The following is an 18,017-nucleotide window of genomic DNA, read 5'->3' as shown; positions in this document are numbered from 1 at the left end:
CAGGTCTACACTTCGCCTCACTGTGCTACTGCCGGTCTGGTCTTGCACCCATCTTGTGGGCAAAACAGACACTTTTAAGGATCAATTGAACGTCTCCCGTGTAAGTCCCAAAGATGATTTTGTGTACTCTATGCACAAGTACATGAGCCAAGCTGGAAACTCTAAGAATTATGGGAAAATTGTCATAAAAGGCATGAATGTGTTAGTTGTCACTTTTCTTGTTGACTCGGTTTGCTTGTCGACTTGGGCGCCGAATGCAGACCATGCACATCTTCTGCTACCGCTCATGCAATGTAGCTGCTCAACACTGTCCGCGCCTCGGCTCCCAGGCGCTCTTGTACGCACGCAGAGACCCGTCCATTATGCTTCTTGTCGGCCTCCTTCAAGTATCTGCCAACCCAGGCCTTGAGATCAGCGCCCGTGTCCGGCCATGGGTCCCTGGTTTGTGGTCGCACAGTGTTCAACGCTGTGAAACCCACTCCAAAAGCCATATCTTCAACGTCATGTTCGGCAATGATGTCATCCTTGCTGGCGGGAAGAGGGGGAAGCTCCAACAACTTCAGTAAAGCCTCACATGTGAAGCCCCATCCCTTCTTGTATCGATTTGCAAATGCTTCTGAGTTTGCAAGGGTCTTTGTGAAAGACAGCACGGCAGTCTTGCGGTCCAATGGACGTGCGAGTTTCTGCGTTTCAGGGAGAATAATGTTGAGATAGATGGGGGTGAAAAGGCTATTGTTTGTCAGTATATGTTAGAAATCGGTCATACACTGAATCATCTTGACATACTCTGCTTGGACTTTATCTGTGGCCTGGATAAAGTAATCCGCACTATAGGCCTTGTCGTCATGAGCGGAGATGAAGTGATAGAAGCGGACAAATCTGAGAGTGAGATGCTCGGTCTTGGAGCTTTGAAGGCGAGTGAGAATGACCTGCATGATAGAGACGAAATACTGCTCCAATGCCGTGCTAGAAGAAGGCGTCAGTATATAATAGACAAGATCGATCGTCCCGTTATCCACTTACGGTGGGAAGTTTGCGACGACACTCTCCAAAAGGTCAAATCCAAAGCCTTCATTGGCTTTGGTGGAGAGCAATTTTTGGAAGATACCAAGGATTGGGACCAGTTGCTGGTTTTCCAAGATGAACTGAGAGCCACGAGGGATAATAGAAGACAGTAGACGGACAAGGGCAGGAATGTTGCCCTTCGACTCCCACATAACAGGCATGAGGATGGGAGCGATCAGGTTCTGGTAGTAGTTGGGCAGGGACCCCGAAGGGTTGGCTTCCAAAAGAGCCGCAAAGAGCTGGAAGACGTATGGCATGAATTCTGCACATATGTCAGCACTCAAGCATGCCCCTTAGTCTCCTGTCCCTTTCTGATTGTATCATACCTTGAACGTCTCCCTGAAGGATATTTGCGAAAGGTGGGTAGAGCGCTTGTTCGAGCTTCTCGGAATTGGCCGGTGCAGCGAATCTGGATGTGTCAGCTCCCTAAATCGAGAAAAGAGCGAAGAATGATCCCCATACCTAATGAATGCGCCCATCGCTTCGAAGTGGAAATAATAGAAGCGGGGGTTGCTTGGATTTTTACTGATAACATCAGTGATGTTAATGAGATGTTGAAGAACAATGTCTGTATATGGAACCACGTCTTCTTTGATAACAATCAGGACTCTCATGGCACATTTCATCAAGAACTCATTCTCCTGCACCTTCTCAGGGGCAGGGTCCTTCTGGATCAATGAGAAAATGTGCTGCAAAAGATCTTTCGCTAGAGGAGTGACAGTGGCGGGAGCAATAATCGGTTGACCTTGGCTGTCTGCAAGGTAAAGCACTCTTTCGACGGCGATAGCTGCATAAGTATAGACAACAAAGTTCGGAGAACCGAGATGTTTGACCAGCAAAGGAAGAACTTCTTGCCACTGGTCTTTCGTGATGATACTGCGGAAGAGGTAAAGGTACTTGATTGCATCGACCTTGAGGATAGGGTGGGCACTTTCATCGACAACCAGGTCCGCAGCGAGGTACTTCTGGAAGAAGTCGGTGATGCTGACAAGGGGGTTGGTCGCGGTGACACCGTGGCTTGCTGTGGGAACTCCCTTGGCCGCAATTGCAGAGAACAGATAAACTGCAGTGTCCTTGGCCTTCCAATTCGTCGAAGGGCTCTTCGCGTATTCAGCAAGATAGTGGTCGCTGTATCTGAGAACGACCTTAGTAACTGGCCCCTCGAATTGCTCTGCCAGCCGTCTCAAGAAGTCTGTGGCAGCCCGTCGTCTCGTTTCGCTATCCGATCCTTCAAGGTCCCGCCGGATAAATTCAATAGGCTCATCTTCAAAAAGCTCCTCATCTGACTCACGCAGACTCACGTTCGGTAGGACCACTTTCTCGACGATTTGGCCAAGGGTCTCTTCTGCCTGGAAGACCGATGCATGTTCCGGCATACCCGCAACTGAAGTCAAAAATTGAAGCGCTTTGCTGACGAGAATGTCATATTTTGTTTCTTGGCCAATTGTGGTCAAGAAGCTCCACGAGCTCTGCACAAATTGACCAACATGGGAACTGAATACGTCCATGTACTTCTGTACATACAGCGTCAGAGCCTCGAAAATCCCAGCCCGCACGAACTCTAATTGGCCGGCCTCAGTGTCGTCGTCTGTGTGAAGCAAGGCATTGTCATACGTCAAATATTTAAGCAAAAGCGAAGCTATCCCTGAGAGGTTTTCCTCAAACATAGGAGGAAGATCATGGCAAGAGAGGTCGAACAGCAATTTCACCATCAGATTGAATTGTGTAAACCCCTGGATGAGATTTTCCTTGTTCGACTTGTTCTCCTCGAGGAAAGAATCCAAGCCCTAATCAGAATCAGCATAATGGTCAGGTAATCATGGTGCCATGATGGCGATTGCCGAGTGACCGATGAGAGGAGAAGCTTTACCTCAAAGAGAGCTAAAAATGGGTTCCCAAATTTGTTTAGGACGTGGTTGATCTCTGTATACAGCTCATTTGACTGGAACAAGGGCCTCCATCTTTTGAAGATTGAATGTGCGACTTGCAGGACCCCGATATTGGCGGCGGGGTTCTTTGGCTGGAGTCTCGAAACAAGATCCTAGGAAGTGTCAATACAATTACAGGGCGGCAAAGAAACTGTTCGTACTACTCACATCTACAAGAGTGTCCCATCGCTCCCAGAAGTCACTGTCGGCAATCACGCTGACAGCTTCACCAAGCTGGGACTGGATACCTGCTGGAACAGAAATCATCAAGCTGATCAGCTCCCGCTTGATCGTCGCGACCTCGTCCAGTTGGAGTTTGTAGTTTCCATCCTCATCGGTCCAGTTTCGCTTAATAAAGTTCTTGAAGCATAGAGCACTGGCGAGGCGGGTGTTGTAGGGGTATGAAGTAGATGCCGTGATCTGGAGGAGCTGCAAAGAAAAGCCGGGTTTCTGTTCCTCTTGGCGAAGAGTAGCCTCAGCTGCAAAAAAATCAGACAATCCATCACAGAATATACATATAAGTCAGACAAGCGTAATTTCCCCATACCTTGTTTGTTTTGCCTCGGGTCCAAGCTTGCTTCAAGGAGCTGGGCAACAGCTCCGAGATCCGCAGCCATTTTTCGAGAAGCGGGGTGTAATTATGGTAGAGCTCACGTAGAAAACAGCGTGACAATCCTTCAAAAGATAGGTAATTTAAGAAAAGGTGACAGAAGGGAAAGTCTGAGTAGTTTGGTGCGGGCAGGAGATTCCTTCAACCTGTCTGTACAAAAAAGTGCCCTTCTCAAAGCTGTCAGAGCTTAGTTCATATGAGGCAGTTTGTTTAGCGGTTGCTTTGGTTGCTTTGGGAATTTACAAGGCGGTCAGCACTGATGGCGGGGTGTTTCTGCCCATCAGGTGATAGAACGGATTAACCTTTTCCATCTCCGCCAGAGCATGTTCATCATCGATCCTTTGAGGGGAAAGGTGCCTTGGCACACTTTTGCTTGAATGGGAACCTGATATCATTGCTTCTGGCTGTGCTCAAAAAAAGTCTGTTCAGGGGTCCTCCTTGCTCCTGTGGCTGATGTTTTCACTTGAACTTTGAGAAGAAAAAGCGTGCTTATCTATTTAAAGAGTCAGCTTTGTCTTTTAAGACATTCGTCATTGCCACTACAGCTGTCATATCTGGATGAAGCTTTGTATTACCTTTCAGCCTCCTGATGCTGTGGACACCTGACTTAGAACTCCTTAGGAAGGGTATGTGGATCTCCTATGACACGGCTTTGAGCTATTTCAAACTAGGCGAACCCATGTATTGCATGGAACCTTATCAGCGCTTTGTCCATGCTGATCAGTTGGTGTCCTAGATATATAACCTCTCGACTTAGACCTTGTATATACCTCCCGTCCTTGAGGACGCATGTCTCCCGATGAAGTTCCGTTACCGTCTCCTTATAAAAGTACCGCTGCAAGTTTTGTGGACGTCTTCAAAACGCTAGGTGTCGCCCGTTCCAGATCGCAATCCCCACTTTCGCTGCAGGACAGCAGTCATTCCTTGTCGCATACGACGGATGGGCGGAGAAACAATTTCCTCGTACTCGGATTCGAATCAATGCATCGTGGTAGCGTTGTTTCCAGTTCCTCGGACACTCCCGGTGCCCCGGATTTCGAAACGTCTCTCCGGAATCTATCGCAGACACAAAATCTAGCTCATGCCATTGACGAGGCGGAGCATGTCTCCAGATCCCTACAATGGTTCACTTCCGACCAATCCGTTGCGCTATGGGAGGCTGGTTCCTACCTCATCCACAATCCGGACTCGCCGGACGCTCGACGAAGTGGGTCAATGTTGATAGAGGCTATTGCAGCACGTCAGGATCTATCGCCTTCAGGTCGGCGTATCCTCTTTGAAGCAATTTCATGCTCATCAGAGCCGGATGTAATACCAACCCGTGTCCAATCGTTGATATCGCTTTCGGATCACGGCAGGAAGTTGGACTTCACATCATCGTCTATACTTCCCATCCTTTCGTCATGTGCTGTCCCCCTGTATGAGCTCATCTCGTCGGCCCGACTGAAAGCTCGGAAAGCCAAGGTGGGCAAAGTGAACGGACTTGGTTATGATGAAACAGCATTAGATGATTTGTTGCAGTTCGCTGTTGATTTGATCACGCTGCAACGGAAGCGTCCAAGTGCTGAAGAGGTCGAGTCGTTGCTCAATCAGATTTTCATGATTTGCAAAAAGACGAGCGTTGCCGCCGACATCAAAAACTCACTAGCAGTATTCGATGCCGTCATACTCTATGCAGACGTTCCAGACGGGAGTTTTGTCCCTATGCTAGAGGTTCTGTGCAGTATTCATGCTTCCGTGAAGTCCCTATCTGGGCCTACCTCGAGAGCTGTCAGAAACCTTGCAAAGTCGAGATGGCAGACAGAAATGGTCAACACTCTTGATTCGTTTCTGATGGAGTCATCTGGGGAAGAGAGTCGCAATATCAACGTTTTGCGCGGTACAGTATACATTTTCACAGACTTGATTCGTGCTCATGGTCAGGATGGCATACCGCAGCTTCACTTTGAGCATCTAATGGATTGTCTCGAGGTGGCGATTCGTAAAGATGATAGTCGCTTAGAAGCGGATGTGCTGGAGTTGTGTTTGAACATTTTGGATGGCGATTTCGCTCACGTGGCTCTGGAAAGCAGCTGGTCGGGGTTTGTGAGGGTTCTCAACTCATGTTCGCTCAGAGCTGTTGGTGAACGTGAAGAGCGCGCCGCCTCAATTTCCAGTTCCCAGTCACCCCTTTCAAAAACCAGCACGTCTGAAGACGCAAAATCGAATATCCTAGCCAACTCGGTTCAAATCGCGGCCACAGTCGAAACCCTCTGGGACCGTTTGAGCAGAGAGCAAAAATTGGAAGCTATACGGTTCCTGATGAACCTGTGTGAGCACACTGAGCCGTCGCAGGCTGAGCTCGTTATCAACACGATGAGATCCGAAAATCTCTGTCTCCCTTCTAACTCAGACTGGGTCAGCCATTGTCAGAGATTGATTCGCTGCTTCATCCGGTCTCGTAACAAGCCATCTGATATCCGAATTTCGGCCTTGGATCTCCTGAAGGAAGCGTTCTCGACCTACGATGCGTTAGTTCTTTTCGAGAGAGAGGGGTTGCTCCACCTCATGCTTGAAAAGTTTAGTGAGGAAGATGACATCCTATTCCTAGAATCACTAGTATCTTTTGTCGTTGATGCCTCCGTCCTTGTTACCGACGACGCTACCTTCAAGTTCCTGGTAGATACCTTGAGTTCACCCATGAACAAGGATATCGACAACTCCGAGCTTTCCAGCATCCCGGCTTCCGATGCATCTTCGCCTCAACGTCGCTCATCTACAGAACTGGTGCCCGCCCTACATTCTGCTAGCTCTCAGCATCACGCGCTGGAATTGTCTCTCTCAAGCGTTTGTACCGCTGGACTTGTCAAAATGTTCCTTAGATCGCTCAATACGTCAGCCAGTAAAGCGATTACAGTGTTTGAGAAGCTTCTCAACATCGCGCAGTCCCTTGAACGACCTGCAGATTGCCGTCTAAAAGTTCTTAAATTATTGTTCAGACTCCGATGTGATTCATCTGGTGCTGTTATAGTAACATCGATGTCTGAGAACGATTTTTTGGTGGACGCTTCGGGTCGAGGTGGAGTTGATAGCAGCGCTAGATCACAGGCTTCTGAAAGTGCCGTTGGGGATCATGGTACAAGCGAGGAGAACTTGCGATTGACCGCTCAAGGAAGGCAGTCTATAAGCAGGGAATCACTTGCAAACATCTTATCCAGATCCGCTGGTCGGAACACTGCAGCTCATTCCCGTTCATCGGTCTTAACACCGCCAGTCTGGACGTTCGCCTCATCACAAGTTCTACCCGAGAATCCACCGGCTGATTCGAGTCCTTACGTGTACGCTTATACGACCCCCGATCTGTCGCCTCAGTCTGAATACGAATCTACTCAGAAAGTCGCGTTGAAGGCCAACATGTGGTTGGAGACAGTCATAACGCTGCTCCTTCGAGAAAAGAATTGGGAAATCTATAGCTACGTGCTCACGCATCTGGCTCCACAGCTTAGCAACCGAGGCCTTTTCCGCAACGCTGTTCCTCAAATCAAACTACTACGCAGCGTAATGTGTGATCAAGTCAAGAACGAATCGTTTCGAGAGCCCCCAGCGTCCACGGGCGTCAAGAAAACGGACGTGGCTGGCTATATTTTCGATTGCCTCTCCGTGTTGGTCAGTTATCACGAGGTCTTCGCCAAGAGCGAGGAAGATGAGCTCGTACGCGCCTTTATGATGGGCATCATAGGATCTTGGGGTGATACATCTCGCAGATGTGTACATGCTCTTTCTGTTTGTTGCCATGAAATACCACTTTCTGTGACGAAATCGTTGAATGGCATATTCGACAAGATGGCAAAAGTGATTACTATGTCCAATCTAGCAGTACACATTCTCGAGTTTCTGTCCCTCCTTGCACGGCTGCCAGATGTCTACGTCAATTTGCGCGAGGAAGAGATCCGAACCGTTTTCGGTATCTGCATTCGCTTCCTCCAGACCTCTCGAGAGCATCGCTTGAGGGCCGGTGACTCGTCAAATCGGCCCAGCCAGGCCTCGGCACGGCTTCCTGGTGGTGTCAAAGAGATTGCAGGCGAGCCCTCTGATCCATCACAGCAAGATGGAATGTCGAGATACATCTACACTCTGACTCATCATGTCATGGTCTTTTGGTTTTTGTCCTTGAAACTTCAGGATCGGGCAAAGCATGTCAACTGGATTACCAGCAGACTCATTTTCAAGGATGAACATGGGCAGGAAAGGGTTGAAGAACAGAGCCAGGTCTTCATTGATCTGATGCAGAGAGTTGCATTCTCCGATTTGGGTGAGACTATTCCATATGAGTCGTTCCCACCATCGCCCTCAGATGGACCCGCGTCCAAAAAGTCGTGGGTCGTGGGCATGAGCATAGTCACCGTGGAGACAGCTGGAGTATCTGGCTTGACTCAAATTACGAAGCGACAAGCTTCTGGAACCACTTATGCGATGTACCAGCAGCGGACAGCTCCTGTGCTTCCTCATCAAGTGCCGACCTCCCCTGATGCGCATGCCCACTCAGACGATATGCGCACTGATGTACTTCCTTCTCACGTGCTACTGCAGCTGACGACCACAGCATTTCCTACTCCCACCGTGATGCAACCCATTCCACTTCCTGACGACGACATGACTCGCAGAGCGCTAAGCATTTTTGACCGCAACGACATTGTCGATGGCCATAAAATAGGCGTCATTTACATAGATAACGGGCAAACGACCGAGTCGGAGATCCTCTCTAATACCGTTGGAAGCTCTGACTATGAGTACTTCCTTTCCGGTCTGGGAACCAAGGTACCGATCAGAGGAGCACAGTTCAACACCCAGGGATTGCATCCCGACGTGGATGGCGAGTTCACTTATGCTTGGAGAGACCGAGTCACGGAGATCGTGTACCATGTCGCAACGATGATGCCCACCGATTTTGATAGAGATCCTGCTTGTATCAACAAAAAGCGGCATATTGGGAACGACTTTGTCAATATCATCTTCAATCGGTCCAATATTCCATTCAGTTTCAACACGATCGCCTCTCAGTTCAACTTTATCAATATTATCATTAGTCCCGTGTGCCGCATCGCATCTGGGTCTGGCGCAACAACTCCGACGCCCAGTGATTTTGAACAGACATCATACACTGTGAAGGTCATGAGCAAGCCTGGACTGCCCGAGATCTCGCCCGCATCGACTCCCAAGGTCATTTCTGGAAAGAATCTCGCAGCCTTTGTGCGCATTCTTGCGTTGAATGCATCCGTATTTTCCCTCGTCTGGAACAGTCAAGGAGGCGAGCATGTCTCCTCTTGGCGCAATCGCCTCCGCGAGATCAAGCGGCTCAGAGAACGGGCACTGGGATCGCAGCTGCAGATGTCAGAGGCCGCGGAGGGTGCCTACCCCGGTCAGCGACGCAACACCAAGCCCAACATTTTCTCCGAAGAAGTGCCTTCGCGAGTGGCTCCTGTCAAAACTGACTTTGCTACTGATTGGAATGCCGCTGCAGATGCCAACATTTTGCAGAACTTGGACTTTTCTCGCTGGGGCCGTTAAAAGGCGATACATCGTTCGTATCGGTCTCCAGTAATATCCGTCACAACTGCTTTGGGTGACCCAAAAGAAACCAGTTGAAGAAGAGGATTGAGGGTTGATGGAAGGAGGGGAGAAAAAAAAAATGAATGTGTGATGCCCTTTTACCTGCTTGATGATTGCTAGGCTCCAAGCCTTCTCCATGCAGTACGTTCCTTGTTATTTAATGATCCGCACACCTGTGTCAATACCCCCTGAATGTCATGAAAAAAAGTTTTTTTTCTTTCTTTTTTTTTTCTGGAGTATCCTTCTTTCGTCCCCTGTATATGACCTGACCTGGCTATGTCTGGTATTCCTGTATTATTTGCTTGTTTGCAGCAGACTACACACGATGAAGTCCTGATGCAACACATGCCACGCCTAGAAGATGACTCATGTGATAAAATTACTGAAGATTTGGATCCTTATTGATAGCATCTTTCGAAGATGATTGGGGATTACTTTTCCGAGACTGAAAGGATAATAGAAAAGTCTTGGTATAGACAGCAAAGTTTGTAGAATTGGGTTGTCGAGATCTGAGAGCAACACCGCAAAGAGGAGTAGATTAGGGTGAGTTATTTATTTACATAAGGCATTCGTGCGAGATGAGTGAGAGGACGGTAGTAAACTGCAGTACTTAATAGTCACCATCAAAGCTTTCAGAAAGGTCTTTCGGATAGTGTATCTATTTCACGATTTCTTCTTTCACCGTCTATCTCATGCCTTCAACAAATTGATTATGGTCAATTGAATAGCGCCAAAATGCAATAAAGCATGCTATCAAACCTCAGCCGAGGGTATCTTTCTTTGCGAAACAATTGAAAAAGCGCAAACAAAGACGCAAACAAAGAACAAGATACCTAAACGCCACGCAAATTATGCTGAAAAATGTAAGGTGCCCGCTGATGATATCCCCGAACAGATCAAGATAGAACCACTTCTAAGAAACAATGTGTGGATCGCTTAGGCAGATGACAAGGCAAATAATGCCGAGTGAATGGGGAAAAGGTACGGACGCACGAACGCTTTTGACCATTGTCTTTGTTCTAAACCCAGAACCAAGCTTAAGAAGAACGCCAGCGCTAGATGATCGACGACGAATGATGTCAATGAGATGGATAAAAAGTATGATCGAGATGTGGATATGGTTAGGAGAAACGCAGTCTGTATTCAATGAATCGGGTTTCCCAACCCGCGAAGTGCAACTCGCCTGCTGGAACCAGCTCGGCCAATATCGCTGATGCTTCTGGATTTGGGCAAGGTCCGGGCTCTGGCGCTAACAGGCTCTTGCTCATGCGGTGGTAAGATATATTTGACCGGTCTCGAGGAAGAGCTCCTTCGAGCTTGTCCAAGTACATCTTCCACCCATGCCTCACTTTCCGGGCTGATTGAGACACGACGTGATCTTGGTGTTGGGCCTGCTAGGCCCAGGGGTATCGACGGCGAATTCGCGAACGTTCCACGGTGGTTTTCACTCGCGAATGACGTGCCACCGAAGGAGTTAGTAGAAGAAACCGAGAGCCGTCGGCGCGAGGAGACGGTGGACAATGGGGAATACGAGGTCATCAATGCCTGACCGGCGCTAACGGAACGGAAGTCCGGCCGATCTGACACGTTCGACACCCGCCGTGTTTTGCGAACAGCAAGCGAAGATGAGGGCCGATTACTTATAACGGATGCGGGTCGGGACGGCGTTCTACGTCCAGTGTTGACGGTCGGTGTGAGTGTGCTGCCTGGTGATGAATGGGCGGGCGTTCCACAGGAAGAAAGGCCTTGAACCTCGGCGCGCGGTGTTTCGGATACAGTCCGACAACCGTGATGGATAGCGTACTCCCTGAGATATTCGGCTAAGTCGGCCCATCCACCTCCAACACGAACCATCACACGTTCACCCTTTTCTCCCACGGTGCGAATGAATAGCTTGGTAGGAGCAGCCTTACCACCTCGATGCAAATGATACAACTTCACGGAGCCGTCTTCCGGCGCATGAGAATGCCTCCTGCGAGAGGGAGCCGCGGTTAGCGTCAATGAAGGTGTAGGGGTGCCGCTGCGCGATAAGGCTCCCTGTGGGGTCATCGAGCGGAGGCGCTCGCCATGTTTCACTGGCAGGGAAGGCGCCACAGAAGCCTCGTCAAATTCGTCGTCTCCAGAAGATACTAGGTGAATGCGGGCAGGAATGGTGTTCAGTATCGAGCTGATTTTCTCATCCAGTTGATTCTTCGGCCTCCTCATCTGTTTACTGGGAGTCGGGGATCTCGATGTTCCCTTCCTTGGAAAGCTAGTGTCTCCCAAAGGCCGCGAGTTGGTATTGTAAGCACCAATGTTCTCCAGGCTAGGATGTGTAGTCATTTGCTTTCGTATACGGACGGCGTCGTTACGAACAGTAGGTTCCGGTGGAGGGCTTGGAATCCCAGAGTCTCTGGCAAAAGCGTTCGTGTTAAGTGCCCAGGCTTTAGACGGCTTAGGGGTAGCGTCATCGAGTTCCGAAGTGGATTGTCTTCTCTGAGAAAGTCCCAGGTGCTGACTTGCGAGGAGTTTCAAGTTATTAGTCGGCGCGGTTGAGCCATCCTTTGGTGACTGTAAGTCCGTTGCATCCTGCTCGCTTTGAGGACGCAGGTCGACGGAAGCATCTGAGGCTCGTCGATTGCTGAGGGTGCCGTTCAAATCACCTCCAGCCTCGCTCTCGTACTGCATGTCAAAGCTTTCATTGATGAATCTTTGCAGAGGAAGGCTCAGGGCCCGGTTATGCGACATGGTTGCATTAGGAACCTTCTGGTTGTCCAACCGGCGCAAGCGCTCCTCACGAAGAGTGTGGTCGGTACCAACAGATACATAACCAGGTGCTTGTGAAAGGTCTTGGAACGGTGGTGGTGTTTCGAGAAGCAGTGGTGTCCCATTCGAAGAGGCGGTGCGAGGTTCACGGATGCCCGGACTAGACGTAAGGGAGGGATAATCCGAAAGGGAGCCCGCAGATGCGGTAGAAGTTCGTCGAGCCCGCGATTTTGGGTTTTCTTTGCCAATATATAAGCTCTGCGGCCTGGTTTTCGAAAGTTTGATGGGACTTTCCAAGCGAATCTTGGGTGGAGGAGCTTTCTCCGAGGCCTGTTGTGGTTCGCCGGTGTAGACGGCAGACTCCTTGTCATCGCGAGAATTAGACACTGGCTTCGCAGGTTCTGGCGACGAAGTTGTGGATGCAGAAGGTGACTCTTCTCTCTTCAGCGACATAGAAGTAGAAGGCGCTCCAGTTGTAGCTGCTTCGGCTATGACGCTTGCCAGAGTTGCTGTTTCATTTTCAATCGGAGACGATTTCTCGGAGCCAGAGGGGTCAACTGCACGTCCTGTATCTGCAATCAGGCCCTGACGGTCGAGCATGTTGACTGTGAGTCGTTCAGCCGCAGCTGCCTCATCACTGAATGCGAGTTCTGTCAAGTTGCTTGAGACCATGGGAACAACCTTGTCCTTCAATGGTCCGACTGAAAGTCGACGATCAAAGTCAGAAGGCACCGCGACGACGGGTAATCCCTCTGAAAATTGTTTCCCTCCTTCCCGAATGTTGTCTTCAGCTGTGGTGCTGCTTGTTTGATGCTCATTGATGCCACAAACAGCATCAGTCCGCTCCATCGATGTCCCTGTCGTAGGTAGTGAGGGTGTTTCCGACTCTGGAATCCGGAAGGAATCATTCTTTAAACTGGCAAAGCTGGGTTCTTCTGCGGGTGCATTCTTGTGCTCTTTGTAAATGGACTTCGCCGACCCTGTAACGATAGATGGTACTTCCTGAGCAGATACAGGTAGTTGCGAACCACACAACTTCTCCACAATGTGTGAGACAAGAGATGTATTCTCTGGTAGGAGTTCGGATGGAACAGATAAGGACTCAATTGCAGGCCTGTTTGCGATAAAATGGTCATTTGTCAAGGGACATTCAAGGTTACGAGGCACCTGATGTTTCTCGGTTATCGAGCTTGTGTTGTCCGTCTCTTCTCCCGAAGATTGCTCTATGGAAGCTGGACGTTTCTGTTCGGGAATTTGTGGCACCGTAATATTTTCATGGGTTTGAGCAGCAGCCTCTGTATTCTCTTCAAACGATACCTTCTCTGAAACGGCGTCAGATGTGTCAGGTAGAACCTGACGAACGCAAGGAGCCGAATGAGATGGGGGGTCGTTCGACGGCTCGTCCGAAGATCCTCCAATAGAATTATCGGAGGAGTCTCCCGAGAAGCTTTTCATGATTTCCTGAGACTCCGGTTGACACAAGTCTACATCAACGGGTGATACAGTATCTATCACGATTTTGATTGTACTTTGTTCTGGAGGCTCATTCGCTAGCTCCGCACCCTCTTTTGGTTTTGTTGAAGCGTACGTGTTAGATGCAGACAAACTCACAAACTCAATCGGGTCAAGATGGGATTGCGAGGGATCTGAAGTATTGAGCACCTGTTCAGAGTTTTGATTGTGCGTAACAGGATCAGAGATAGCTTCCACCAACGAGTGGTCATTGTCACCTTCGTTGATGGTTTCCATAGGAAGCGAGCAATTGGATTGCGGGAACGGGTCTGATGAATCCGCAACTGGAGGCTCGGAATCCTCCTCTTCAGGAATGTTTGACAGCCGATTCTGTTTATTCTGCACACGTTGAGCTTCTTTTGGTTTACTCGTCGTAGTCCTCAGGCGTAGCCATTCATTCTCAACCGTACGCTTTTCAGCTTCCATAACCCAGGTGCTAAAATCAGACTCGACAGCCTCCAGCTCGTCAATCCAGCTTTCCGGGAGTGAATCCCCTCGACCCTCGAGCGCGTCAAGGACATTATCCATTCGTCTGCCCGCCGAGAGTACTATCGCCTCAAGTCCAGCTCGCTTGGCATGATAGTTTTCTCTCGAATAAAGGGGATCATTTTCAGAAGGAGGAGCAGGAATTTTCAACAGATCCATCGCAGAATCCACCTCGGACCGAGCAAGGTGCAAAGCTCGTAGTAGGCCTGGAATCTGGCGAAGCACTAATAGTCGAATGTCCCATGTTGTAAGGAGGCTATTCAGCCGGGACAAAAGAGGAAGGGCTCGAAGAATGGTGGCGGTGATGACGGCAGTGAAATCGCTCAATTGAACGTAGGTTAGCGGAGGAGGCACGGACACGGTGCTATTGGATGACGAGGGCCGAGATCGCGCTGGAATGTGGGCATTGAGTACATGTTCCTTGAGTTCGTCAACGTCCAATGTTTCCATTCCATCTCGTATTTCTTCAATGCGATCCTCGTGCTGCTTAACAACAACCGAGCGCAGGCTGCCATAGAAGACTTGTTCCTCAGAATCGATACTACTCGAAGATGGCGGCATGAAACCTTTTCCTAGTTCAGCATCGGCTCGCTTCGGCCAGTCCCATGCCTGCACCTCCCGATACCACTCGCTGAGCTTCTGAGCTGCTATAGCCGCGCGGATTCCCAGGGCGCGTTCCGCCGGGGAGACTTGTGAAATACTCTTCCAGAGAATATCATGAGCAGCTTTCTCATTCTTTGGTACCGCATCGGTGGAGGTTAGCGCCAGCAAGGTTGACTCGGGAGAAAGGTTGCTGAGCAACGGGTCAATTGTTTCATATTTCGGAGCAGCAGAACGGTCGGGAGATCGAGATGGCGAGCGTTTACGATAATAATGAGATTCGGTGGGAGAGAATCGAACCGACGGGCGAACGGGGCTGACACGACTGGTTGCCATTTCGGGAAAGGGGTCGTCACCAGCTTAGAATCGACGGCTCACAAAAGGCCGGGCGGAAAGATTGCCGATGAGTGGATGTATATTTCAAGAGACGGAGGTCGAGATGCGGTATCAGTGATGGTAGGAGAGAGAGAGTACCGCTGAGTGAGCATGCTGAGGCGCGATCCCGCTGAAGCTGAAAGAAGGCGTATGGCGAGGTTGGTGTATAGGGACTGAAAGCGAGAGCGTGCGGAGTAGATTGAGCAGAATCGAAGTACAGAGGAAGTGGAGCGGAGGTGATTCGGAGGGACGAGAGATAATTTATGACGATAGTGAGAGACAGGATGAGAAGGAAGAAGAGTTGACAGGCCGGATAGGTCACAAACGGCACTGGGACTGGGGATATTATGTGAGGTTGGTCGGGGGAAAAGAGGGAAAGGCTGGGATCGACCAAGTCGGGGTGGCTGCAGCACAGAGGAAACGAGTGTAATGTCGGAGACCAGCTCATTAATATTTGGGTCTCAATGACGGAATTGATAACAACCAACCATTTGCATCAACAGCAGCAGCATTATCTGTGCATGCATGGAGAAAAGAGGAGAGAGAGTTTTGGTGGTGTTGTTGTTGGTGACCTGGAGACGGAGATCCCTAAGCTAGCTAGCTAGCTACCTTAGCTACTTTACTAAGGGTTGACGGCGACGCGCGGATACTCAAGTGGACCCTACTATTTACTAGTAGACTAAATACTTACTAGCTATCTAGGCAATAATATCAGGGGGTTTTCGCTAGAAGAAAGTATTTTTGGATGGTTCCCCGTAAAAGGCACTAGGAATTTCCCATTAGGGTATTGTGTATTTGTATCTGCTCCATGGAGTCCTGAAATGCATCCTGCACTCGTTTTTCTGCCCGACGCGTATGCTGTTTACTTATTTATCGCTAGACACTTATGAAGCATACATATTGACAGCTGCCTCTCACTCGATCCATGCATCTGCAGATGACAGAATCAACTTGGCTCATTATGCGGTCAATATGATGGCCTCTGGCATTCAAATCCGCCCCATCATACTCCATAATTCTCATTCCACGCGATTATCGGAATGCCTCAGTAGCCCTATATCCCTTCCTTTCTCGTCCCAAATCCAAATACCCCGATTGATAGAACAAAGATTACTTTCTAGATCTTGAATGACCCTACCCCTTGCATGACCAACCCCAAGCCCATCTTTCGTCTCTTTCAGGTACAGCAATGGAAAAAGGCCTCCGCACTCAACCCGACCTTCTCAGCGGCGCACCAGAGAAACTGGTCGTTGCGCTTCAGGGACTGGAGGAACTGTTAGCTGTGGACAAGTTCCTGCTGAGGAAGATCACGGATCACTTAGTCAAGGAGTTGGAAAAAGGTTTGGAACCTTGCAGACCAGCCTTGAAAAGATTTTAGAAAGCATGATGAACGACGTCATTCTTTGATGTCCATACTGACCAAGTCCTCAAGGCCTAAGCGCAGAAGGAGGCGATATCGTCAGTGAGCTTGCTAGATTTGAATATCTTGGTTTTGTGCTCTGGAGGGACCCTAACTGATCGAGATCGTGCCACAGCCAATGAACGTAACTTGGGTCATGGGCTATCCAACTGGCAAGGAGCAAGGAAAGTTTTTGATCCTCGACATGGGAGGCACCAATCTGCGTGTAAGTCAGGCGGAGCTTTTCGGTAGCGATCGCGATATGGAGTCCATCCAGGAGAAGTACAGTATACCCCAGTCGATCAAGCAAGGTACGGCCGACGATCTGTGGGATTTCGTGGCGGACTGTGTGCAGAAGTTTCTCCAGTCACGGCTCAGGGAAGACGAAAGATCGAAAGTCTTGCCGCTTGCCTTTACGTTCTCCTATCCCGTCATTCAGTCCTCTATAAAAGTCGGAGTCCTTCAGCGCTGGACGAAAGATTTCTGCGTATCTGGAGTCGAAGGTCATGATGTCGTATTTCAGTTAGAGGCTGCTTTCGAACGGAAGGTGTGTCCCCTCGTTATTCCTAGCCGATTGCCAAAGGCTAGAAAATGACGTGTTCTCTTATCGCTCATTTGGCTAGCAAATTCGCGTCCGAGTCGTGGCTTTGATCAATGATACGGTCGGGACGCTCTTCGCAGCGGCGTATGGAGACCGAGAGGCCAAGATCGGCAGTATAGCAAGCACCGGTTGCAACGCTGCATACATGGAAGAGGTCGGTGCAATCCCAAAGATCCAAGGCTGCGGGCTACCAAGCGATGCTCTCATCGCCATCAACACCGAGTACGGTGCCTTTGATAATTCACGCCGCATACTGCCGCGCACCCGATTCGACGATGAAATCGACCGGACATCCGCGCATCCAGGCCAGCAGCTCTACGAGAAAATGGTCTCCGGGCCTTACTTGGGGGAGCTGCTCCGACTGGTGATGTTGGAACTGCACGAAGCCAAACTCCTCTTTGTAGGCCAGGATGTTTCGTGCTTGCGCCAGCCAAATGCCCTGGACGCCTCCCTCTTCCCAACCCTGGAGGAGGACGTTACCGAGTGCATGGAAAACGCCCGTAAGTGCCTGTGGGAGAAGATGGGCCTTGATCCAGCTCCGTACGAACTCAAGACCTGTCGGTACCTGGCCGAACTGGTTGGAACGCGTGCTGCCCGTCTCTATTCATGCGGGATTGCAGCGATCTGCAAGAAACGGAACATCGAACGCTGCCATGTCGGCGTTGACGGCTCAATTTTTGGTCATTATCAGAATTACCGCAAGCGAGCGGCGCAGGCCCTCCGTGATATTTTTGCATGGCCTGATGACCTTGAGGATCCGATTGTGTTTGGATTCTACAAAGACGGGTCTGGAGTTGGCGCTGCGTTGATCTCTGCGTTGGCTGTCGAGAGATCAGATGGATGTCTCCTTAGCAGGACAGAATAGACTTTAACTCTTAACAAGGGATCATTTCCCATCTTCTATTGCAGTTTGCGATATTTCCAACCTCTAGAGGTCAGTCTGTAGCAGGTGAGCAGCTATCTACGTAAAGCAAAGCAAGCCGTGAGGCCTTAGGCCACTAGCGAAGCCTGCTAAGTACACTAAAACGGTCCCCACAGCGATGACTAGTTAGCGCTGTCCCTTGCCGATCACCTCCAGCCTGCTGAAGCCTGGACTCGTCAATAATG

At 49.7% G+C, this 18,017-nt stretch overlaps 4 protein-coding genes across 4 annotated transcripts; 2 read left to right on the top strand and 2 right to left on the bottom strand.

Moving 5' to 3' along the window:
• Positions 1 to 284: 284 nt before the first annotated feature.
• Positions 285 to 3,610, bottom strand: Aspvir_002047 (putative chromosome segregation protein Cse1; the record flags this gene model as incomplete). Its single annotated transcript, XM_043273648.1, has 8 exons — positions 285 to 729; positions 787 to 966; positions 1,024 to 1,327; positions 1,392 to 1,474; positions 1,528 to 2,852; positions 2,936 to 3,106; positions 3,162 to 3,472; positions 3,541 to 3,610. 8 exons carry the CDS (start codon positions 3,608 to 3,610, stop codon positions 285 to 287), a joined length of 2,889 nt encoding a protein of 962 aa, XP_043129583.1.
• A 782-nt stretch (positions 3,611 to 4,392) lies between these two features.
• Aspvir_002046 (putative GTPase activating protein (Tsc2)) lies at positions 4,393 to 9,150 on the top strand (the record flags this gene model as incomplete). The annotated part of the gene is made up of 1 exon (XM_043273647.1): positions 4,393 to 9,150. One exon carries the CDS (start codon positions 4,393 to 4,395, stop codon positions 9,148 to 9,150), a length of 4,758 nt encoding a protein of 1,585 aa, XP_043129582.1.
• A 1,185-nt stretch (positions 9,151 to 10,335) lies between these two features.
• On the bottom strand, positions 10,336 to 14,871 carry Aspvir_002045 (GAS2 domain protein; the record flags this gene model as incomplete). The annotated part of the gene is made up of 1 exon (XM_043273646.1): positions 10,336 to 14,871. One exon carries the CDS (start codon positions 14,869 to 14,871, stop codon positions 10,336 to 10,338), a length of 4,536 nt encoding a protein of 1,511 aa, XP_043129581.1.
• Positions 14,872 to 16,099: 1,228 nt separating this feature from the next.
• On the top strand, positions 16,100 to 17,775 carry hxkB (putative hexokinase; the record flags this gene model as incomplete). The annotated part of the gene is made up of 4 exons (XM_043273645.1): positions 16,100 to 16,250; positions 16,343 to 16,368; positions 16,446 to 16,856; positions 16,933 to 17,775. 4 exons carry the CDS (start codon positions 16,100 to 16,102, stop codon positions 17,773 to 17,775), a joined length of 1,431 nt encoding a protein of 476 aa, XP_043129580.1.
• Positions 17,776 to 18,017: the final 242 nt, after the last annotated feature.

This window comes from Aspergillus viridinutans, assembly GCF_018404265.1.
Source record: "Aspergillus viridinutans IFM 47045 DNA, scaffold_10, whole genome shotgun sequence".
Lineage (NCBI taxonomy): Eukaryota > Fungi > Ascomycota > Eurotiomycetes > Eurotiales > Aspergillaceae > Aspergillus > Aspergillus viridinutans.
Note: the sequence above shows the minus strand (reverse complement) of the source record. Positions and strands in the feature narration are given on the sequence as shown.